This window comes from Chionomys nivalis, chromosome 23 (genome assembly GCF_950005125.1).
Source record: "Chionomys nivalis chromosome 23, mChiNiv1.1, whole genome shotgun sequence".
Classification (NCBI taxonomy): Eukaryota; Metazoa; Chordata; class Mammalia; order Rodentia; family Cricetidae; genus Chionomys; species Chionomys nivalis.
Window position 1 is genome coordinate 1,649,260 of NC_080108.1, and position 24,883 is coordinate 1,674,142.

Consider the following 24,883-nt stretch of genomic DNA (forward strand, 5'->3'; position numbering starts at 1 on the left):
ACAGATCTTTTTGGTTTTAAATTTTAATATCCATCCATCCAAGACAGTTGTATCGTATTGATACAGTAGGAAAGTCATGTGTGTTAGGAGTTGGAGCTGAGTTTAAATTTGGGCGTGATTGTCCGCAATTTGTACTTTCCGGCTATGGCTCATATTCCTGCCAAGTCCTACTCCCATGGCAGATTCACGAGGGAAAAATAAATCTTACTGTTTTCCACTGGAAATTTTTTGTGGTAATGTTATGTATTCGCAGGTCAAATTTTGGGACCCAGAGTAGGATGCTATACCAGAACTGGAAGTGTGATTTCAGTGCTGGTGTTAGGGCTGACCTAACAAGTTTCAAAAAGACTTTCAGCAGAAGCCTGAGGTTTTGAGAGAAAGCCATCTGTGAGAGATGAAAGGAGAGTGAGGAAAACCTTCCTGGAAGCAGGAGGAGGAAAGTGAGTCTTCAATGTAGAGGAAACATTAATGGAGCTGCTGCCAGGGATGGCAGGTAACTGTAAAAGGTACCTAATGAGTTAGTGAATCTAACTGATGCTTTCCAAGTAGTGTTACAAGTGCTACCTGGCTTCTCAAGGAAGTAAAGAATAACCCATCAAGAACAAGAGACCAGGACTGGCTAATTTTTAAAATAAAGAGGCTTTTTATTCTTTTTTTTTTTCATTCAGAATTCAGCAAGTGTTGAAGGTGGGGTCAGGGGCTGTGGAGAATCACACATATGCCAAAACCTGAGCCTCAGTTAGAGAAACAGTGGGCTGAAGTGCTCGGCCAGCCTTAGATGCATGACATCCTAGGTTAGCTTGCCGGTGCTTTCATTATGACTCTCCCCCTCTCTTTCTTTCCCATGGGGAACGGTTTATGCTGGCCATTCTGTGCCAGTTTCTGTCATTGGATGTTAGATACACAGGGAAAAGAGTTTGCTACACTGAGTGTAAATTCATCTGACGAAACTCAGCTAGACCAGAGCAGGATAACAAAACTGTGGTCCTCAAGAGTATAGTGGGGCTGGCAAGATGGCTCAGGGGGTAAAAACACATTCTACCTATGGCTGGTGACCTTCCTTTGATCCCAGAACCCAGGGTGAAGAGGTTATTCCCAAAAGTTGTCCTCTGACATGGAGCTCTTCATGTGCATGAACACATCAATGCACACACACACACACGCATACATGCATGTGCACACACAGTTCACTTATTTATGTAGTTATAAAAAAAGGAGAAGAAACCAGAAACCTATTTCTATCATGAGGACAGACTGGGAACGTTGAGTGAAGGGTGTGAGAGAGTTGTAGGAGGGAGGTGAGTTGTTTTGGCTGGAAACCAGGATATAAATAGTTATTGTGGACTATGGAAGTTGATATTTCAAAAATGTTCAGTAATCACCCAGCTGCCAGCATTGCATGTGAGGTTGAAGTAAGAGGATTGCCAAGAGTTCCTGGCCAGCCTGGCTATGTAGTGAGTTCAAGGCCAGCCTAGCTATGTAGCGAGTTCCAGGCCAGCCTGAATTATAGGAACGAGGCCCTTTCCCAACCTTGCCTTCCCCTCCAAATCACCCAGCTAAGCTACTTGTGATTTTGTCAGAAACTACAAACTGAATTAAAACAAAATATTCATTGTTTCAAGCCACTAGGGTTTGGGATAATTTATTAAGCACGAATGGCTAACAAACACAGGCGAAAATTCTGTAAGGTTGAGGACTGATGAGGGATTCCTTCTATAGCTGTGAATATGTGTTGCTTTATTGATTGAATAAATCTGCTTTGGCCTATGGCAGGACAGAATATAGCTAGGGGGGAAATCTAAGCAGAGATACAGGGAGAAAGAAGGTGAAGTTAGAGAGACACCAGAAGTTGCAGAAGAAGTGAGGTATTGTGTAACAAGCTATGAGCCTCATGGTAAAATATAAATTAATAGAAATCCGTTTTAATACTTAGCTGCTTAGTTAAGCAAGGAATAGTTAAGGCAGGTATTCTATCTGCTTCTAAGCACTACCCCAGACTGGGCAATTGTGTTCATTAAGGTCTAGTAGGGTGAGAAGTTTATCCATTTCAAATCATATTTTTGCTACTTTATTAATCTGGTATCTTATGCATGGCATTTAACCTGTGTCTTGTTTTTGTTGTTTTTTTTTTTTCATCCACTAAAACATGGCTACTGTGATGGCTATCCTTGGTTACCAACTGGACTACATCTGGAATTAATTAAAACCCACGTGGCTGGTTATACCCGTAAGGGATTTTTTTTCTTAACCAAACTGTTTGAAGTGGGAAGATTCACTTTTAATCTGCATCTTTTTTTAAAAAATATTATATTATCTGGCATCAATGGATAATCTTCTTATAAGGCAGTAACTAACGATGAAGTGACAGATGGAAAACTCATGGGGACAGGAAGAAGAAAATAGAACAATAAGTAATATATACATATCTATAGCAATCAAGCTATGAGATATAGAGTTGATTGCTGATTATTTTATTTTATTACATATCAACCAAAGAAAATCCTGCTTTGAATATGCATATGATGTATTTACTGTTTCTTAGATTCTCTATTAAGTATTTTCACATTACTGTCATTAAAACATGTTATATCAACAACAGGAAAGAGACAAATTCACATCCATAAATGTTTCAACTGGATTAGATATTTAATGTAATTGAGGAGCGGTGTGAAATCTAAAAGGCTTACATCATTATTTAAATTGTAGGGCCTTCTTTCATATGCATTTGCAGGGGCAAACAAAATAAAGGACAGTATAATCTACTGACAGATTGCTGATATTGCCAGCATTTCTTCTCCAAAATCAACACTCCTGTGTAACTTAATAATGGATGTTTGCTGAAGATGGTGCCAAATTCTTTTTAGTTAGAATCTTTTCAGTATTTGTTTTGCACTTCCTCAAAGAGAACGTTAATATGAAAAGGCTTTAACCAATTTTGCACTAAAACCTTATTCTTGTAGAAAAACCACCATAAAAAAAAAACCACCACACTGACTATCAAGTGTCTGTACAGTATATTTTCTCATGAATTTGAAGACTTGATACATGCAAAGGCTTTTCAACATTAGTCACATTCATAGGGTTTCTTTCCTGTATGTGTTCCTTTATATTTTTGAAAATTACTATGAATTGCAAAGGCATTACTTCACTGATTTCATTTATAGGGTTTCTCTCCACTATGTGTTCTTTTATGCCTTCGAAGATATGTAAAGGCTTTATCACATTGATCACATCAATAATTTTTCTCTCCCCTATGTGTTCTTTTATGTAGAGAAGCTTCTGATATTAAAAGGCTTTACCACACTGACTGCCTTCATAAGGGTTTCTCTCCAGTGTGTGTTCTTTCATGAGTTAGTACATTATGATGATATGCAAAAGCTTTACCACACTGACTACATTTGTAAGGTTTCTCTCCAGTATGTATCCTTGCATGCCTGTGAAGATGACTGGAATGTATAAAGGATTTCCCACACTGATTACATTCATAGGGTTTCTCTCCAGTATGTGTTCTTTCATGAATTAGAACATAATTATGACGTGCAAAAGCTTTATCACACTGATTACATTTGTAAGGTTTCTCTCTTGTATGTGTTCTTTTATGCTTTTGAAGATCACTGGGAGATGTAAAAGCTTTGACACAGTGATTACATTTGTAGGGTTTCTCTCCAGTGTGTGTTCTTTCATGAATTATCACATTACTATGATATGCAAAAGCCTTATCACACTGCTTACATTTGTAAGGTTTCTCTCCTGTATGTTTTCTTTTATGCTTTTGAAGCTCACTTGGAGATGTAAAAGCCTTAACACAGTGATTGCATTTATAGGGTTTCTCTCCAGTGTGTGTTCTTTCATGAATTATAATATAACTATGATATGCAAAAGCTTTATCACACTGCTTACATTTGTAAGGTTTCTCTCCTGTATGTGTTTTTTTATGCATCTGAAGACCACTGGGAGATGTAAAAGCTTTACCACACTGGTCGCATTTGTAGGGCCTCTCTCTGGTATGTACTCTTTTATATATTCGCAGTTGACTATGATATGCAATGGGTCCATCATCTTGAATAACTTCACAGGGCTTCTCTTCCATGTGAATTCTCTCATGCCGTTTAAGAGGACTTCCACAACTCCTAGAACTTTGAGAATGCTCTTCAGTGTCATGACCGTCCCAATTGTAGCCAATGGCAGTGAGGTTCCTGAAGGTCTGCAGCATCACATCATTGTAGAGATTCTTCTGGGAAGGGTCCAGCAAAGCCCACTCTTCCGGAGTGAAGTTCACATGCACATCGTCATAGGTCACTGCATTCATGGCCTGCCAGTCTTCCCTGTTTGATGACAGATGTGCATAGCTCACCATGGCCTGGCTGCACAGCTCAACCACGTTCTACCCACACGGAGCCCAAGACGCAGCAAACAGGAGAGCAAACCAGCATTAATCTAGATCTTTTGAGGTGAGTAAATCCATCATTAATCTGGGTCACAGCTTCTGCCTGCAGCCTGTATGAACGGCATGGAAAAAGGAAGCTTGCTTTTTGCCTTGCTTGCTTTTTCTGGCAAGTCTGTTCCTTCACTGGCATAGAGCCTACTTCCTCAGGACTCCAGTGTGTGCTGAAGACCAGCTGGGACTCCCAGTTTTATGGACTGAACAACTACTGGATTCTTGGACCTTCCCTGGGAAGACAGCCATTGTTGGATTAGTTGGACCACAGCCTATAAGCCACTCTAACACATTCCATATATTTATTTACTCATTTATTCTATCAGTTCTGTTCCTCTAGAGAACTATGAGTAATACAGTCACTATCAGGCTATTGCATGGATTAAGGAAGCTAACATATGGAACAGCAGCTGACACGGAGAAAGCTGTGAGTATATTTATTATTTTCATTATGTGCTAGGCACAAGAGTGCATATACCTGGTTGGTCCCTTTCCATAGAGTTCGTTCTCGTCAGGACTTTTCAAATGACCATAACTCTTTGTATTGAGCTCTATAACATGGTACGTGTGGTAGGGCCAGGGAGTTTCATGAGATGTAAGGGAGAAAGGTAGTTTGAATATGATCCTTAAGAGAAAGGATATAGGATCATTTGGATGTACAAAGCAGTCAGAGATAGCATAGAAAGGCTATTACAGCTTCTAGCCGCAAAATAAATATGTTTAAGACCTAAGTGCAGTGGCATGTACCTGTGATCCCAGTACTCGGGAAGTGGAGGCAGCATCTCAAGCTTGAGGCTAGCCTAGAATACACGGGGAGATATGTCTCTAGACAAAAACACCAACTCACAACTGGAGAAAGGGGAAGATGTAAAATGCTATGTAGTGCCAGCAATATTACTTGGGAGTTTGTTGGAAACAGGATCTGGCCCTAACTATACAACCCAAAAGTTCGCATTTTTACCAGGACTGTCATGTGTTCCCGCTGAACACGAAAGCTTGAGAGCTACTACTGGCGGAAGGTGTAGACTCTGGGACCAAACTGCCTGAATTTATGACAAATAAGTTTGTATCATTTGTGTGTGTGCATGCTGGAGGTCAGAGGACCACTTTGTGCACTCAGTTCTTCCACTACCACATGAGCAGGTTCTGAAGACTGAGTTCAGGTCAGCAGGCTGGCAAGATAAGTGTCGTTACTTGCTGAATCTTCTCGACAGCCTTGGCTGCCTAAATTTAAAACCTTCCTTTGTCCTTTACTTATGTGGACCTTAGGGGTGGTTTTTAACCTGTATCAGGGACTGATTTTTAGCTAGGGACATCCCTACTAATTGTAAGAACTTATATAGAAGATGGAGGATCAACCCCAATTGTTACTCTTATTTGACTTATAATAAGAGTCAGGTTTGTTTGCTTGTTTTTCAAGACACGGTTTCACTATGTAACAGTCTTGGCTGCCTGGAACTAGTTCTATAGACCAGGCTGGCCTCGAATTCAGCGAACCAACTGCCTCTGCCTCCCAAGTGCTGGGATTAAAGGCGTGCGCCATCACCGCCTGGCCAAGAGTCAGGTTTTTGTTGTTGCCTTCTTAAAACTTTATTTTCGGTGTACGGGTATTTTGCTTGCATGTGTTTGTGCACTACATTTGTGCTGTGCAGTACATTCGTGTGGCACCTAAGGAACTCCTGAATTACATATGGCTGGACTTATATATGGTTGTTGGCCACCATATGGGATGGAAGAGAGGCCAGTGCTCTTAACCAGCCCCCTATTGCTGCCTTTCGAGACAGGGTTCTATTATAAAGTTCTTGGTTCACCAGTTCCTGGACAACTGTGCCTTTCCATCCATAGGATGGGCAAACTTAATTACACCCACCTCGTGTAGATGCTGCAAGGGTCAAATAAAGGAATGTTTGTTAAATTACAAAGTCTCTTATTAAGATTTAATTAACCACCTTATAAGGCGTTCTTAAGCAATTGACCTCACAGTGTGCACAGGAAGGTCAAGAAAAGCGTGGAGGAAACTCAAATGGTCCTTTTTATTTCTGACTAACCTACATCTCCATTCAAGAGCACGAACAGACTCACATTTATGCAGTGGTTCACAAAACAACAAAAACCCCAAACGGTTTTTGGTCACAGGGCCTCCTGCAGTACAGGCTGACCTGCTTCTTCCACTTCCCCAGTGCAGGGATTAGAAATGTAATTCGTAGCGTCCCACTTAGAAAAAGAACTTTCATTCACGCTGTGTATCGGAATATTTCCAGATAGATTTTGCCCCTCCCCCTACGCATACCCTTAGAACAATCTACCACTGAGCTAGAAGTCCTTCCTGTGGTAACCCTGGTTTGCCAGGGAATTTGCTAACTGCAGGATGCATACTAACAATTCCTTCAGATGTGTGCACTTTCACCACATCCGATGTTACCAGAGTTTAGAGGGAGGACACCACAAAACTTGATGGAATTTACAATCCTAGAAATTAACTTTGATTTTTTTCGGATCGTTGTAATAACACATCGGGCCTCTTTCCATCTGTAAAGCAGGGGGACAAGACTTCGACAACATGGTGCGGTTAAGTAACAAAGGCTGCAGGTGAACCTACCATGCTGTAGTGAGTGCCACAAGCAAATCCCTTCTTCCCTTGGACAGCTATAGCACAAGATATCACTAGTTTTCCTATTTCGCACACGGCATAGCCCCAAGCCGAGAACGCTCGGATTCCCTTCCTCGATTTGCAACTCTCAACACCGAGAACGGGGTACGGGCCACTGTGAGGTTCTCTCTCTCCGTTCTCGTGGCGTGAAGAATCTCTCGAGTCGTCGGGGTGGTGGAGGACGCTGACGATGGCTCCCAAGAGTCTAGGGAACCAGATCTTCATCCCCCAGCGTTCATCAGAGACCAAGCCGCGCTCTTTTCATCCTTCACCTCGCTAGAGTAAAGGTCGAAGCGCGGCTCCGATTGCCGACGCCATTTTGGACGGTACGTGTGACGCCACACGTTCAGCTGAAAGGGCAGCCGATTGGCTGGGAACGGCCTGGAGGCTAGGGCGCGCGAAGCCAAAAGGAACTACACTCCCAGACTTCCTTGCGCACACGACCGGCGAGCAGCGAGAGAAAGAGGACGGAGTTGGAGCTCGGACTACAACTCCCAGCAGGCTTCGCGACGCCCGTCCTTCCCTTTCAAAACGCTGGGGGGGAGGGGGGTGGGCGAAAAAAAATAAAAAAAGAAGGACGGGACGAATGGAGGCTTTTGAGGGCTCGTTTCGCAAAAGGCGGGAAAGGCGAACTACACCTCCCGACGAGCCGCGCGCGGCTGCGCCTGCGCTCTGGCCTCTGTCGCCATCTTGCCCCTTCTGAGGCACCGCAAACAAACCTAATTCCTGGTGTCCCCTAGTCTTGGCGGAGGAGCCTTTTAGATGAGCCCCGAAAGGCCGGGCAGGTGGGTGTCTCTCAGGCAGGGTCCGGGGAAGAGCTGGCAGCTTGTCCAGGGTCTGGGGGCGCCGGGCCAGCCGTGGGGAGCCCGGCTCGGGGGCGCTCAGCCCCATTCTCCGTTGTTTCCTAACGGGATCGCGGGGCTCCCTCAAGTGGACCGAGGGGCGCTCCGGCACGCCTAGTGATGGGACAGCGGAGGTGGAGGTCTAGGGTCCCCGGGGTGACTCCGGGGGCCGTCCGGCCGGCTGTCCGCCTTTCCCGGAGGAGCTGGCCAGCGTTGCCGAGACCCGGCTGCCGGCCGCGGGGGCGCGGGCTTGACATTGGGGATCGGCGCGGAGCGGCGCAGGCGGGGAGCCCGGGCCGGCTGCCCTTGTTGTGGTGCTGCGGAGGGAGTGCGTGTTTGGAGAGGGGGCGGGGCGGGCTGCCCGCTGACACCCGAGCCGGGCATGGGGGCGACCGAGTCGGTGCGACCCCCCTCTCCCTGTCCCCCGGTTCCCCGAGCGCGCTCCGGCTGCCGCCGCCCGGCTCGCCTCGCTTGTGCGGCCCCGCCGTGCGCTTCGCCGCAGGGGGATGCTTTGGGATGCCGTGACGTGGTGCCTGATTTCGGGCGGTCGCCTGCCGCCTCCGAGGTCCTGTCGGGAGGCGGGGACTGGCTCGGGGAGCGAAGCGGATTCCTTTGGCTCTGCCCCTTCCTCCTCTCCACCCCCTTTCTTTATGTCATCCTGCCAGCTGGGGCGCGCCGTCCAGTTCGGCTCGCTTGGGGTTGGTTCTGAGCTCGGAGGACGATGGGAAGTAGGGGGAAGGGGGGCTCCACTTGAGGCCAAGAGTTGGACTTAGCAGCCCAGAGGAGTTATCTCGGTTTAGTGTTCGACTCTTAAGCTGGTTCATTCATTCATTCGTTCGCTCTTCTCGCCCGCTAACCATCCATTTATCAGTTTAGCAGATGTTTAAGGAAGGTCTGCTGTGTGTTCAACCGGTAGTGTGTGAACCTACCGGCTCTGAGTCTTTTTGTCCTCCAGACTAGGGGATTCTCAGTGCGAAATTCCGGGCATCTCAACTTTGGGTAACTAGTGGACTCAAGACTGTTTTACCGCCAGAATGTGAGAAAAGAGTTCTTTATTAAGTTCCATTTACCCAAATAACATGCTCTACCCTTGGCTTATTTTATCCTATAACTTGTTAGTAAGGAAAGTGGCAGAGGTCAAGTCGCTTGCCCAAAGTTGCACGTGCGGTACAATCTGGCAAGTTCTATGCCAGCCCCCATGAAAGAACTTGGCATGCCCTGTGTCCTAATACTTACCACTGCAAACCGGGTGGGATTGCTTTTATTTTCATAAACCTGTACGAAGTGGGTTCAGACAGGCCAGTTCACCAGGATGAAAAGCTGGACCTGGAACCAAGTGTTTGACTCCAGAACCCATGCTCTTCCCCTGTTAGCTCTCGTGGTGGTTTGGTCATTTCTCGGCAGCCGCAAAACATGGTTATGAGGTATCATTTCAGTTTTGCTTGGTAGCCCGTGGAGGGATCTACAAGTGAATGGCCTGTTGCATATCCTTTGGTGATTTTGATTTGTTTTTCTTCTGATAGGGAGGACAAGCTCTTTGGGGCTACCAGACAGAAGCAGCAATGCCTGTTGTGTGGCCAACCCTTTTGGATCTCAGCAGGGATGAATGCAAACGAATTCTTCGAAAATTGGGTATGGATTTTGTTGTTACTGTCCCGAGCAGGGTCTCACTGAGTAGCACAGTAGCATTCTCCTGCCTCAGCTTCCCAAGTGCTGGACCACAGCTGTGCTCCACCAGCCTACCTAACGGTGTTAGTCTCGTTGTTTTCTATTTCTCTGTAACCCTTTTCCTTTTCTGTGTGGGCCATGGCTGTTGGTGGCTAGAGCCCTCATCTTTCTCACTGTTTTCCCAGGGCCTGAAAAGACTTTTTTTTTTTTTTTTTGTAAATGAGATACAGGAGTCATAATGTCAAGGAGTCATGGTAAATGGGAAACCTGGCTGTCGTGTGTTCCTTTTTTTAAAATTAACTTTTAATTTTCTTTTTTTTCCTTTTTTTTTTTTTTTGGTTTCATGTAAGCATACTACTAGCTTTAGTAGATGTGTCTGTGTGAATCATGCCTTTTCTGAATCGTAAGCTAATGCAAGCTGCCTATTTTCCCAATTACTTAATTACTGTAATTGATAAAACACACTTTATGCATAAAGTTGACTATTTAATAATGTTTCTCCTTTTTCCGTTTGTAACAACCCTTTTCAACCAGCATTTAGGGAGAGAAGCAAGCCCTAATGCTCAGGCACGTGTTTTGTGTGAGTGAACTGACTTTACCCTTGTGTGCAAAATGGTGTTAGTCACATCCCATTCTTGTGAATATTGAGAGAAAAGCTGCCTAATCATTTGATCTTTGGTTTAGAGTGAAAATCTGTGCAAAATGCTGTTTTAAATAAGGCCCTTGTCTTATTTACCATTGTAGCCTGAGGCTAGTGCACTAAATAAAATAAGTGATGGAATAATTTGAAAATGAGCAGTGACTATTAATTAAATAAAAAGCCTATCATTGTGACTGGCATATGAGAATATAGAGTTTAAAGCAGCTACTTTTGAATGTACTTGTAGGCTATTAAAGTTTTCCTTCAGGGGAACTCTTTGTTGAAAATTCTATATGTAGGTCAGATAAAATTGTAGCTACTGTAGACCTACTGCTAATAACTTCTTTTCCCTTTCTCTACCCCCCCCCCAGGATTATAAACTGCTTGACATTGTTTTAGCAGTTGGAAGAGGGCTCTTTTCTGGGGGCCAGTCTTTTAAACTTCCATGCAAACTTTTATCACTATTTTGAAGGTACTTGGCTATACACAGGCACTAATGTAACTTGCTGTTGATTATAAAATTGAACTCCATTTCTTTCATAGTTAAAAAAAATGCAAGATGAAAAAAATCACAAGGACAGTAAATTGAACTAAGCTTTCTGGGTTTTGAGGGTAACATAAAGTTAGTAATCTTTAAGTTTGCCCTTAGTTTTTTCCATAAATGACGTGAGGTGATGTATGAAAATGACTTGACGATAGCACCCTATAAAATCATGCACATCAAGGGGTTAATGTTTCGGTGTTGAAGAATGAACACCCCTGAAACAGCCCACACTGTCAAGGTTACAGATAGGCGGAAGGCTGTCAGGTACCAGGAAGATGCCACTTTATAAAAGTAATGTGTACCATTGTGTCTTAGCATGATGGGGCTCTTATGTCTGTCTGTCCGGTTACAGCCTTGGAATCTCAAGGGGGAGTGCTTTCTTCTGTTTTCTGCACATCGTCTAAAATGCACAGAGCGATGCTTTGCTCTTGGGTTTATATGCAGATTCTCCGTTCCTGAGTATATCCCATGAACAAATCACCCAAGATGTGCTGGTGGACTTAGAGAGCTTAGGGTCAGATTGACCTATTTTGGGGGCTCCCCTTGCCACATCAGATTGATCATCACTGAAGAGAATCAAATTGTTCTTCAGCTAGAAGAGATAGCACAGAAAAAAAAAAGAGTTATCTCAGAACAAACTAAGGAAATAGACTTTAGGGTGCAGTAAAAAAAAAAAAAATCAGCATTAGAAAAAAAATTCAAGTAAAAATAAAAACAATGAACGTGTCTGTGGTTTTAGGCAGACGTGTGGGAGATGCTGCCGGGTGCTGCTTCTGTGCTGAAGGAAGCAGCTATTACCATGGCGCTGCTGGCCCCAGTGACCCTTAGGAAGGTGGGCTTTCCTCCCCGGGTTGCTGTCTTGACCATGAACCCTTGGATTGCTTTCAAACCCTAGTTCCAAGTTCTAAGTCTAGGGGAGATACACACTGTCTCTGAGAATTGTTAGGTTAAGGGCTGGAGAGAGCTTGGCAGTCATGTCATGTCAGGATGCTCACCACTGCTTCTAGCTCCAGCTCCAAGGATCTCATGCCCTCTTCTGAGCTCTTCTGGCCTCTTTGGGCACCTGCACTCACACGGCATACTTTCGGCATACTTTCTCTCTCTCTCTCCCTCCCTCTCTCCCTGCCTTCGTCCCTCCCTTTCTCAGGCTCTAGTGCGAGTGCTCTCTCTCTCTCTCTCTCTCTCTCTCTCTCTCTCTCTCTCTCTCTCTCTCTAGTGCTGCGAGTGCTCTCTCTCTCTCTCTCTCTCTCTCTCTCTCTCTCTCTCACACACACACACACACACACACAAATTTTTGGCTTTTGGTTTTTTGAGACAGAGCTTCTCTGTATAGCTCTGACTGTCCTGGAATTCACTCTGTAGACCAGGCTGGCCTCAGACTCACAGAGATCCACCTGCCTCTGCCTCCTGAGTGCTGGGATTAAAGGCGTGCGCCACCACTGCTCAGCCACAAAATTTTTAAAGAGTGTTGTTAGCTTAAAACTTTGTTCTTTTAGAAGCAGCTATAAATTGTTTCAATGTGGGATGCCAAACATTTTAATTATCAAGAAATTGGGGTGGGGAGTGCTGGAGAGATGGCTCAGCACTTGGAGCATTTGGCTACTCTTAGAGAGGGTTCGGTTCCCAGCACTGATATGGCAGCTCACAACCATCTGTAATTTCATTTCTGGGGATCCATGCTCTCTCTGGCATCAGACATACACATAAACATATATACATATAATCAAAATATTCATACACATTAAAAAGAAAGAAGTCAGGCTAGACAATTACGACACACTCATGGCACCAGTAGCAGGTAAGTGCTTGCTACTTTTTGACTGCCTCTCCTTCCTTATCTTCATAACGCTTGAGTTGTCACTTAGCTGACTTGGGGGCTTTATGACTAAAGTATAGATTGAAGTGGCTGATTGCTTTAAATGACATGGTTTAGGGTGGTTTAGGATTTTATAAAAGTAGTGTAGCACATCTTTTGTTTTTGAGGCATATTTATTATCTGTGTGTCTGTGTGTCTGTCTGTCTGTCTGTCTATCTATCTATCTTTCTTTATCTATCTATCTATCTATCTATCTATCTATCTATCTATCTATCTATCTGTTTTTTTTGAGACAGGATGTCACTATATAACTCTGTATTTCCGATTTCCTAGAACTCTCTCTGTAGACCAGGCCGGCCTTGAACTCAGAGATCTGCTTGCCTCTGCCTCCCAAGTGTTGGGATTAGAGGTATGCACCACCCTGCCCAGCTTCATTTTGTGTGTGTGTGTGTATATATATACACACACACACACACATACACCTTTTTTTTGTTAGTCACTGGAATGGCCCTGTAATGGAATGACCTCAGTATCCTATAAGCATGCTTGTCATCAAATATGAAGGAAGCTTGTGAGTTAGTAAAGATTCTAATGGTGACCGGACTGCTTACAGGGATGCTGGGAGTTTTTGTAGCTGAGGAAATGTTTCAGAGCCACAGTTTTGTGTGTTGGATATTGCCATGTCCTAATTTTGTGCATGACTTCTTAGTTGGCTTCAAATGAAGCTGGAAATATCAGAAATTTTACCATATTAAAAGATTTCATTGCATTTTAGCCAGGTATGGCATCTACCTTTAATCCCAGCACGTTTTCTGAATTCAGGACCAGCCTAGTCTACATAGTGAGTTCCAGGTCAGCCAGAGCTACATTGTACATTATAGAACCCTGTCTAAAAAGAAAAAAAAAAAAAAAAATATATATATATATATATATATTACATTTTAAATTATGTTTTTGTTTTATGTGTGTGTGTGCGTGTACACGTGAGATCTTGCACACTTGCTGTGGAGTGTGTGTGGAGGTTAGGCTACAACCTTCAGGAATCAAGTTTGCCAGCTTTGCTTGTCATATTTCTTCAGTTAATTCTGTTTGCTTTGAAACAGTACGTTTTAAAATAAGGCAGCACCTGCCTGTAATCCCAGCTCTAAGGAGGCAGAGGCAGAAGGATCAGGATTTAAAGCCAGTCCTAGCTACACATGTAAGAGTGTCTCCGAAACAAGCAATAGAACCTGAGATAGAAATAGTGTTTTTGTCTTTTTTCTCAAGCCACTTTCTTCCTTTAATTTGTTTCTTTTTGGCATTGTTATTGTCTTAAACATTGGCAAAATCTAAAATATTACTCGTTTTCTTCTGTCCTATCTACAGTCAGTTACTGAGTTCTATCAATTCTTTAAGGTGGGATTGAAGGATTTGTTTAGTCTAACCACAAATTACTTCTGTTTCCCTTTTTCTCTGTTCTCTTATATATGTGAAATAAAACCTTTTAACAATTTATCTGTCTATTTATCAGTCATCTATCTAACACATACATTAGACCTTGATTTTAATCATTTTGAGAATAAGGACTTTGTTTTATACCCTACAAATATTTAAATATTTCCCCTGGTATTCTGTCTTATAATATTCCTTTAGTAATTTGGTTTGAATTAGTGACTCTTCAACTATAGACAGTTTTACTTTTTTTGTTCCTGGAAGTTACTGCAGTAACATGAAGCATTCTCAGTTCTTTCGCTCTCTGTTCCTTTTGCAGGCGCTCATCCCCACTCTGCACAAGGACTGCTCTCTCTCATCCTGGTGAGAGCTTGTTTCCAAACCAGACGCCTTCACCACTGTGTGCAACTGTGGTGATTGCAGTTAAATATTTGAGGGCAGGACCCAACACTCTTTAGTGTCTATGTATTAGGACTCAACATTGATTTCTTGACTAGAATATTCCATAAGTATTTTAATGGGTCGTAAACATTTAGTATAGTGAGTTTTCAGCTGGTTATTCCTAATGCCATTTAAAAAAATCTCTTCCAGCTCTTGTCAGAGCTGAAATATATTTCTTGGACTTTGTTTTTGCTTTTCGCCTTTGGAGGGCAGGTCTGTGCTTTTGAACGACACCCCCTTCCGTGTCTGCATGGTGGGCAGTACATACTCAGCACGTGCAGGCTGCTCACAGTTGGATATCGGTGGAACTAGACATTTCTGCTGCTTTTACTCAGCCCATTCCTTTATATAAGGCTTCCTTTAAAAAAATTTATCTTTATTTTATATGTGGATATTTTGCCTGCATGTCTGTTTGTGCACTGTGTATGCATGGTGACTGGGGAAACCAGAAGAGGGTGTTGGGTTCTCGGGAACTGGAATGACAGACGGTTCTGAGTCACCATGTGGGTGTTGGTATTTGAACCCATGCCCCCGGAAGAGCAAGTGCTCTTTAACTGTTGAGCCATCTCTTTAGCCCCTAATGCCTCCCCCTGACAGAGTTGAGAATGCAATGAACAGAGTGAGACCACAGTTGACTTATTGGCTAGTTTTGAGTCTGCAGGCTTACATCTATTATTACTTAACCCACATTTACTGGATTTCTGTAGGCAGATAGAAGATATTTATCACAATGTGGCGTGAAAATACTTCTAATTTGGATGTTTTTTTCTACCATTCTGGTTTGCTCCTATGTCTCTGTTTCATAGTATTAATGATTAAAACATTTTTTTTTTTTTTTTTTACTTTGTTCCATTCTCTTATTGGTGTTGTCTTGAAGGCGTAAGTCACAAAACAATCCCACACCAGTTTGGAATTATGATTAATAAAAAGGTTATTTAAGGGGAAAATTTACAGATCACGGTCCTAGACAGCAGCCCTCTGAGCGACCAGGAACAGAGTCTGGCAGCTGAAGCTGGAGCCAGAAGCAAGAGCTAGAGCAGGGCTACTGCTGCTTTTTAAAGCAAAAGAGACCACGCCCAAGTGGGCTGGAATCCTAAAGGCTATTGGCTGAAGGAGCTGAAGGAGCTCCCTCAGCCTTGTCTGACCTCTCTTGTAGCTCCATTCAGCCAGAAGCTTAGGAGGGAACTAGGTATGGCTGAGTTGGCTGAGCCTCTTTCTTTGTGACTTTTCTTTCTGGGTTTTTTGACAGCTTGTTCCTAGAGAGCAAGGCCACAAGCACAAGTACTTAGCACGTGTCTGCATCCTATTTTTGATGCTTCATTGTCCAAAAGTAGCGTAGAATCTAGAATTGATGTAGGAGGAGACTACACTACACAGAGATCACACTGGGTGGTTGTGAGAGGCCTGCATATTTTTGGGGAAAGGCTTGAGGACTTTTGATTTATATATATATATGTTTTTGCTTTTTTGTTCTGTTTGTTTGTTTATTTTGTTTTTTGAGACAGTTTAGCCTAAGTTAGCCTCAAAAACTTATGATCTTCCTGCTTCACTTTCTGAGTACCAAGACTACAAGCATGTGTTTTCATGTCTGACTTGTATGTTTGTATATTTGTGTGCACATGTGCATGTGCGTGTATTTGTATATTTCTTCACATGTATGTGGAAAACAGAACAGCCTCAAATATTGTTCTTCAGGCATCCCCATCTAATTTTTTTTTTTTTTAAATTAAAAAATAGTTTAGGTGCTCCAAAGCCATAGAGAAACCCTGTCTCGAAAAACCAAAAAAAAAAAAAAAAAAAAAAAAAAAACTTTAGGTAGGGTCTTTCACCTAGAACTTGTTCAGTAGTCTAGGCTGGCTTAATGGCTGTCAAGCCTGGGGCATCCTCCTATCTCTCTCTGTCTTCCTCAGCACTGGGATGACAGCTGTGTACTGCCATATCTGCTTTTCATTTCCGTTTTTCTCTGTCTCTCTCCCTCCTCTCCCCTCCCCTCTCGTTCCCTCCCCCTTCCCTCTCCTTTCCTTTTTTTTTTTAATTTATTTTATTTTTTTTTTATTTTTTAATTTTTTATTTTTTTTGTTTTTCGAGACAGGGTTTCTCTGTGGTTTTGGAGCCTGTCCTGGAACTAGCTCTTGTAGACCAGGCTGGTCTCGAACTCCCAGAGATCCGCCTGCCTCTGCCTCCCGAGTGCTGGGATTAAAGGCGTGCGCCACCACCGCCCGGCCTCCTTTCCTTTTTTAAAGTAGATTTTTGTGGATTAAACTTAAGTGCTGATACATCTATGCCAAGCACGAGTCACCTCTCCTGCTTGTATTTCTTTGAGTTAGTGTCTTGCAACATATCCTAGGCTGTCTTTGATCTCTCCATCTTTCTGCTCAACCCTGTGAGTGCTGGAATTACAGGCATGTACCACCCAGACTAACTAGTCATTTTGATGGTAGGTTTTTATGTTTAATTCCTTGGATGATAGTTTTTGTAAATGTAAAGAGATCTTAGATTAAAGGTATGGCCACCATGCCTGGCTACATTACCTGCTCTTCAGTAATATGTTAGAGATTTTCTTTCCTAAGCATTTTATACCCTTGATTTCTGTGAGACATTGTATAGTAAAGCAATATGAATGATGAAGGTAACACTTAAATCTTTTTATTCAATAACATTTTTGAAAGGAATTTAAAATTTTGCATTTGGTTGATTTTGGATTTCTTGCCGTGACGTTTAATATTGCATAGCTACATTTTTCAAAATTGAAGGCTTATTGTGTTAAAATAATTTTATTTTCTAGAATTGGAGGCATATGCTGGAGTTATCAGTGCACTTCGTGCACAGGGGGATCTCACCAAGGAAAAGAAAGATCTTCTTGGAGAGCTCTCAAAAGTCCTTAGGTAATTTGTCATGAAAGTTTTGGTGATGTGAATAGAAGTTTCATTTTATAGGGGTTGATTTCTGCTCATCCTCAAATTGAAGAGCAGAGGTGTTCAGTGTGTCGGGTGCTTAGCGACCCTGTTCCAGTTGTGTGCTTTCTGCTGTAGAAATGGGGAAACTGAGTCTCTGTCGTGTAACCCAGTGAGAGGGTTTGAGTCAGGTGTTTTTGGGCTCGTGGAGTGGGAGGTCCTTTGACAGAGGTGAAAGAAAGAAGAGCTGGTGCAACTGAACAGGACGTAGAGTGGTATTTACTGGAGGGGAAAGATGAGTCAACATGGCACTGGGTGCTGGCCACACAGTCGCTGCCTTAACTCCAGCTGACTCCTTCACCTGAGCTAGAGTGCCGCTTGGATCCGTCCAACAACTCCAGTGAGGGGGCTCCTCGGTGCTTTATCTTGATTCATTTTTATGTCTGCTTTCTCAAAAAGTGTTCTGCCTTGACTTGTTTGTTTTCTACATTTAAAGTCATTTTGTTCTTTTTTTAGAAGTGAGAAGTGGAAGAGTCTCTTATTAGTTAGCATTAATATAGGAATGTATTTAAGCAGATTCTTAGTCTTATTTTTTTGTTTATGTTTCTTCATAAAGTCTGCTTTTAGTCTTTAAGTGTTGTGATCCATGCTATAAATTTAGTGTTAAGTACTAAAGAATATAAGAAGAGTGGTATTCACCTTATTGGGTATTTATGAATGGAATGAATGTAGTCTTTAAAAATTGTTTCATTTATCAGTGTTTAATGTATGTACATTCTTACCGCTGGTGACACAATGTGGAAGGCACCCAGCTGAAGTGGAGTCACATTTCATAGCATGAACTCACAAGAAACATGTTATCTTGCCACTCTTACTGATTTTATTATATTCATTGGACTCTTACGCCTTAGAAAAGACCTTAGAAGACTTTCTTCTAAGTGCCCAGTCCTCCTGCCAGCAGCCATGAAATGAGGAGGCTCTGAGCACCTGTTTCCTTGTCTATTAACAGGAAGCATTGCTAGTTACCATGGCCTGCTGTTTACAGGTGGGGCATCTGCAGTCCAGGCTGTTTGTCTTCCTGAGATCTCCAGATAAATAATCCGCAGTTACAAAGAATCAGTATGAAACCTTTCCTGTGACTTTGAAACATTTGAAGATACACATTTGGCAAAGTAATCCTCAGCCCCAAAAGATGTTGAAGTAAACCTTAATAAAAGTGTAGAGAAGAGCTGCCTGCTTGGCAGAGTTCTATAATGGCTATTTTTTTTCATAGCATCTCAACAGAACGCCACCGTGCTGAAGTTCGGAGAGCAGTAAACGATGAACGGTTAACAACAATTGCACATAAGTAAGCCATTAGTCTACCACCCTGGTTTTTAAATGATGTAGTATAAAGTAGCTCTGAGACAGTCTTCCTTTGGTGTGGCAGGCCCCTGAGTCTTTTATCTTAATAATATCTCTATACTCAGAGACTCTGCCGGTAGTGATTACTGTTTACTCCGTTGGTTACTTTTTGTTTTTGTTTTGCATTTTGTTAGGGAAGCTTAAAGTACTTAGGTCAAATCCTATTACAAGGCAATCTCTGTATAATCAAAGATCACTGGAAGCTCAGCTCAATACCAAGTAGCATGCCTCCTTAAATTGAAAGGTGCTTAGAGGTTTCTTGTATTGGTATTTGATATGTATATTGCTTTATAAATAGGCATTATAATTTTTACATGGCTCTAATTATTTCAGATATTTTGAGCTTCAGAAAAATAAATGAAATATATGTTCTTTTAAGAGATAAAATATAACTTAAGTACTTTAAAAAGCAAACACACTAAAATTACAAATGTTTCTTATCAAATTGTCTTCAGATTGTCATACCTGACAGATTGGGTAGAGGGTGGCAGAGGACTGAGCAGAATCCACCATTAGTTCAGAGAGATAGTGCCTCCTGAAGAACAGAAAGGACCAGAAAGTAATCCTCTCAGTGATAATAGAAATTTCAAGTATAATCTGTTTGTTTTGATTTTTATGTTTTAATATGACATAGAGCTAAAGGAGAAAGGAGCTCAGTGAGTTACCACAATATGATGACGTAAGGGCATTTGGCAGCATTTGCATTGATTACACAGCTCTGTTGGCTTCTTGTACTTGACTGTCCCTCATTTTACTTAACACCTAGAATGGGGTACTCACCTCTTTAACAGTGTAGTTTGACTGTTTTGCTGTTTGTTCTGTAAGTCTGAGATTTCTTCCATGGTAGGTATGCACTGTAGGAGTGTAGAAATCCCCGTAGAGACAGTAGCATTTAGTTGCCAGGCTGATGCAGCTCAAACACTCAAATTCAGTGTGTCCCTCTTTGAGTTTGCTTCAGACTTTTGAATTGGAATGCTTTAAATGGAGTCTGAATTCTAACTGGGGAACTGGTAATAGGAACCTGTGCTCGATACTGAAGTAGAAAATTAATACGTTGGAAGTGTTCAAATGGTATTGTGGGTCAATGAGTTGTAAGTTGATGCTCGGTGTCATTCTTAAAGGATAACATTTATTTAGTCTCCTTTTCCTTTTTTCCCCTTTTAAGAATGAATTTATCCTTATATTTGGGTGAAAGACCAAGTTACAGGTATGCAAATAGGTTATTATTATTTCAGGCTTTTTATTGTATTTATTTCCAAATTGACGCTCTCAATTATTCAGGGGCACATACTCCATTATGAATTAACCATGCCCCTTGCTTCTCCTCCTTTTTCCTCCTCACCTTCCTAATACTGCCCGACCTTTAGCCATTTTTGCTGCTTGGGAATATCTCTAGTCAGAGGATGGGAAGGGAGAGGAGGTGAAAATTTTTATAACACATTTCACTGCTTGTTAGTTGGCCTGAAAAACAATTGGTGCAAGAATTTACTAGTATTTGCTAAAATAATTTTTGGATAATATGCGAATTTCTTTAACCTATTTGACCTCTCCCTTTCCTTCCTCTCTCCATTAGCATGGATAATTGAGAGTTGGCTTCTTTCTACCTGTGTTTCTCTGCCCCTTCCTTTCTTTCTGATTTCTTTAATAAATGAATTTCTTTTTTTGAAAAGAGTTTCTTCAGTATATAATTAAAGAAAAACCTTCTTGGGCTTTTCTGTACTCAGATTCTGGTGTTTTATATTGTGGTTTCTTAGTTTGACTGGGTACTCCATTTCCTTGTTGAGTGCAATAGTCAGGAATGAGAATGGTAACACTTTCTTCCCTTGGGTAAGCAGTGGAGACCCAGAGCTGGCCTGTAAGGGCTTTAGTCTAAAACAGCAAGAGGAATGCATGTGAGCTGACTGCATTTCCTCCTCCTTCTCCCTCCCCCACTTGAAATTGCTGTGTAGCCCAGAAGGAATGTACTTGAAAGGTGATGGGAAAGCTGAGAAGACTAAGCAGGAAGGAAGGGTCCTGGATGCACAGGAAACTGTAGAGGCCTCTGCGCCAAGGCTTGACTGGGAAACTGAGTTCTTAGTTACAACAGTACTAATGCTTCACGTGTTTTGCTCAGGCCACTCTTTGCCCTCGTTGTCTCTACAGTTAGACGAAAATGATAGTCTGCACTTCGGCCCGCTGTCAGACATCCCCAGGATACTGTGTTTCTGGGTGACGATGCAGCGTTCTCAATGCTGCCAGCTGTAGCTCATTAGAGCGTGGCTTTCTCAGTGCAGGGTTTGCACCTTCCTTGTGGTCCTTGGATGACTAGAGGCAGGCGAGTGTACAAACTGAGGGGACCTGTGAGCCCTCAGGTACAATACTTAATTTCTCAGTTCTCCTAGAGGACCTGTGCAGCTAACACATGTTTACAGCCTCACCACTAAGGATAGGAGCTTTTGACCTCACTTCTCTTGCTTCCGTGAGGGGACATTTGGCAGACTTACAGTTCTTCCTAAAGGTTGCAATTGTGCCTTTCTGACTGCAAGCCCCATCTTTCAGTAGCTACGTCCATGTTGCTTCATAGTATTAATCTTCCATAAATTTCTGCCACCACTTAGACAGTGTGCCAGGTAAGTGTAGAGGAGTCACTTTGTGTGGTAAACTCACACTAAACAAGTTTATCAGTGACAGTCTAATGAAGTAATATCCGAATAGGAGTGCTATTATAGAAAATGCTAGCTTTTGGAAAGTTTTCTTTTAACAATCAGTAATCTCTTTTCTGCCTTTTTCTTGTTTGGACTATTCTGTTTCTGAACCAGTGTTAACATGGAACTTAAATATTCACGAGGTTACTGGGACCTTGGGAAGTCTGCCTTCCCTTGTCTTATGTAGGACTGCTTTAAATTACAAAAGAATTTAATATATTTTTCACAGTAACCTAACCGGATTTGCCAGCTTCTAGAAATTCTTCAGCCTAAATCCTTTTTCTCCTCCCTTCCTTCTTCCTTCCTTCTCTTCCTTCTTTCCTTCCCTCCCTCCCTTTTTTGAGATACTGTTTTGTTTCCTTTCAGTGTTTTGAGACAGGGTCTCATTGTGTAGCCTTGATTCAGTTCACTCCCTCTTGCCAAAGGGGTGCGGGGGGCTAACGACTAAGCCTGTGTCAGCTGAAGCCTGTGTCAGCACTCCTTCCTGTCTTACATACCTTAAGCTGTCGCTTGTTTCCTGCAGCAATTAGACAATAATTGCTCAATTGGTATAAATTGCCCATAAAATCTACTAGAAAGCTTTTATTCCTTGTGTTTATTTGACAAATAATTAGGGAGCATGATACATATTTGTTGAAAGAGACATTTATTAGTTGTGTAGCCGGAGGCAAGTTATTTAACTTCTCTGTGACTCAGTTTCTTATTCTAGAAAATGGAGATGCTGATACTGTCAACTTGATAGGATTGTTGAGAGAATTAACAGACGGAAGATACACAGAGCAATGCCTGCTATGTGACATGCCCTTAGCTGGCTTTAATGACACCATCACTGTCAACATCTGTCCACTGTCTGAGGCTTTGGGGTACTCTGCCTGAATCTGAAGAATCACTGAATATAGAGTCGTAAACACCAAGCTGGCCTGTAGAATCTGTGGTGGAATCTTGAAGAAATATTTCTGATTTAGTGAAGAAAATTAGTTGTGTCTAGATTACTTTTAAACCTTGACACTAATCATTAGGGTGTTTCATGAAGCCAAGTTAGTGATATGGCAGCTGTCTTTTGATATTTTAGCCTCTTGTCTGATTTCTGGAACAAAACTTACTCAAGAAGTCTAAAGCAGGGAGACTTAAGAATGTCTTAGAAAGAGAGAGAGGGTCCAGTTGCCTCAAGTGCCTTTTGGGGTACAGGGTGCACCATACAAATAAGGTGACTAGTGGTGGATCTCTTTCAACAACCTCAGTTCCGCTCTCTTGGTATAGCAGGAAGCAGGAAGGGTGATAATATAAAAATGCAGTGAATATTAATCAACGACACCTGCCTTCATGTACAGCCGCTTCCCTCCTACTAACTCCTCTCGTTTACTGCCTCAGTTTTCCGTGTTTGAAAGCCTTTAGAATCTCTGGCCATGCGGGCAGTTAGGAAATTTTGCAAAGATTCATTGACCTCCACCTTTAACTGTAAAAGAAAGTCTGATTCTTAACACTATCAGTGCTTTTGCTTTCGTGTATAATTACAAAATTAAGCTCCAAAAGTTAATTTTATTAGTAGAAATATTTGTTTTCATTTGCGAAACCCAATTTCATAAAACTAATACCAATTTTTATTTTCAAAGCATAGAAAAAGTTTTCATAGTTATAGTTATTCAGATTAAAGAATAAAGTATGTAAGAACCTCAGTGTGTGGCATTCCTTGAATTTAATTGTACTTAAGTTTGATTTTGCTTGCTTAAAATGAAGCGTCTCCAGAATTCAGGGCACTTTTTAATCATTTAAAAATTGTGTGTGTTTGACTCATTTTTAGCAAGTGCGAACCCTTGTAGCAGCATTTTCTCTTTTGTTTAGTATGTCTGGACCTAATAGCTCTTCAGAATGGTCCATTGAAGGACGTAGATTGGTACCACTGATGCCCCGGCTGGTTCCCCAGACTGCCTTCACTGTAACAGCAAATGCTGTGGCCAATGCAGCTGTCCAGCACAATGCGTCCCTTCCTGTGCCTGCAGAGACAGCCAGCAAAGAAGGTGAGTAGGAGCGCTGCTGCTGGGGGCGGCTCTTCGCAGTAAGTGCTAAAAATTATGAGATTGGTATGTCTTTATCTGAAGCTAGAAACTGCCAGGTTTTCAATCTCCATCAAAATCAGATTTCTTTACTTCAAAGGGAAAGTTATCTTAATCACAAAAGTTTTCTCGGATTGAATTTCTGGTGTTTGTCTTGTTTTGTTTATTTTGTTTGGTTTGAATGCAGGTTGAGGTCGTCCTTTCATCTCAGCCTCCCTACTGCTGAGGCTGCAGACAGGGGCTGCTTGTTAGAGGTGAATGGAAGGACTTAGGGAATGGCACTAGAAAATAAACAAGGTAGCAGAAGTACCTGCTCAGCTGATAGCTCTAGAAAAATAAAACTGTTTTTGTCTTTTGAATCAATGGTACATGTAGGCTCGCTGTTCCAGTCAGTGAGCACTTTCTTACTGTCCCTTAATCGTGTGATTGACATGCTTTAACCAATCTTTGAATTTTCTCACCAAGGTGGCACTAAATTTGAGAGTATGCTTGGATCAAAAGCTACTCTAAAGACAGTGTGTTTGCCAGATTCCTTTGAGACATGGTTTGTCTTGTCTAGTGGTGAGACAAGTTTTGTGTTGAGTGAGACAGTTGTCATTCTTGGCCGGGCTTGGCTTTGTGCCAGAGAAAGCTGCATTTTTCAGGGAGGCAGTTATCTGTGCAAACTCAGCTCTGCTGGGTTTCTGTTTTCTTCGTTGTTGTAGTTATATTTCTTCTCTTCCCACTTTGACCTTTTGCTAGTTGGTAGAATGGGAAGAAAGTTGGATTTTTAATAGTAAAATTGGTGTTTGGATCTGAGTTCGTCATTTTCTAGCTCTGCGACTTTCAGCAAGTCTTATCATCTGGGCTCCTCATCTTTAAAAGGGCAATGGAGTGTGAGAGTCGGTGATGGTGACAGGAAAGCACTCGGGGCATGGCAGCTCCAGGCTGTTGTTGGTTCTGAGTGAGAAGGAGGTTGGAATTTGATGCTGTCATTAGTTTAGTTATTCTTGCACTTGGTTGGCAGATGACAGAAGAGTCACTTGTTTCTCCTCCTGTATGTGCTTTGGGAATTGCTGTGGTTAGGGAGAGTTAGTCTCGTTGGTGCTGCTATTGGTAATAAGGAGTACCTCAGGTTTGTGTCTGTCCACTTCTTGCTGTTATGAGGAATGGTTTTCCTTTTTCTCAACATAGGTTTAAACTTGATTGCTTTGTACTTCCATTCTCTGCCATTCTCTGTTACCTGTTGACAAGCTGGTAATACTCGAGAAGACTTATTCAGTGATTTTCAAAGTAGTCTTTAGCCCTTGAGTCTGGTACCTTGTACTAGCATCTAGCTTCTGATCACATGAGAATGGTAAAGTTGGCCTACAAGAAAAGCAGTTTTTCTGTATGTCT

The 24,883-nt window shown here is 42.1% G+C and overlaps 2 protein-coding genes across 10 annotated transcripts in view; one reads left to right on the plus strand and one right to left on the minus strand.

Annotated features, from left to right (window-relative positions):
• Positions 1–2,268: 2,268 nt before the first annotated feature.
• LOC130865245 (zinc finger protein 431-like) lies at positions 2,269–7,401 on the minus strand. 2 transcript variants are annotated; one of them, XM_057756185.1, is made up of 2 exons: positions 7,038–7,401; positions 2,269–4,325 (listed from the first exon to the last, which is right to left on the minus strand). In XM_057756185.1, the coding sequence occupies exon 2, from the start codon at positions 4,307–4,309 to the stop codon at positions 3,314–3,316; it is 996 nt and encodes a 331-aa protein (XP_057612168.1). In that variant the 5' UTR covers positions 4,310–4,325; positions 7,038–7,401; the 3' UTR covers positions 2,269–3,313. The 2 variants fall into 2 exon arrangements, with proteins under 2 accessions (XP_057612168.1, XP_057612167.1); XM_057756184.1 differs by having other exon boundaries at positions 2,269–4,671.
• A 376-nt stretch (positions 7,402–7,777) lies between these two features.
• Emsy (EMSY transcriptional repressor, BRCA2 interacting) overlaps positions 7,778–24,883 on the plus strand; it is a 70,789-nt gene continuing 53,683 nt past the window's right edge. For 5 of the 8 annotated variants that reach the window (XM_057756075.1, XM_057756081.1, XM_057756079.1 and 2 more), the window contains exons 1-6: positions 7,778–7,873; positions 9,454–9,562; positions 17,256–17,355; positions 18,638–18,712; positions 19,934–19,975; positions 23,295–23,470. In XM_057756075.1, the coding sequence (XP_057612058.1) occupies positions 9,493–9,562; positions 17,256–17,355; positions 18,638–18,712; positions 19,934–19,975; positions 23,295–23,470 (463 nt within the window). In that variant the 5' untranslated portion in view covers positions 7,778–7,873; positions 9,454–9,492. The remainder of the gene's footprint in view (positions 7,874–9,453; positions 9,563–17,255; positions 17,356–18,637; positions 18,713–19,933; positions 19,976–23,294; positions 23,471–24,883) is intronic. The other 3 variants (XM_057756077.1, XM_057756082.1, XM_057756078.1) reach the window with 2 other exon arrangements.

What these genes read in the sequence shown, in the direction of transcription:
- LOC130865245 (XM_057756184.1), bottom strand. Translation starts at nt 4,357, where the DNA reads ATGGTGAGCTATGCACATCTGTCATCAAACAGGGAAGACTGGCAGGCC.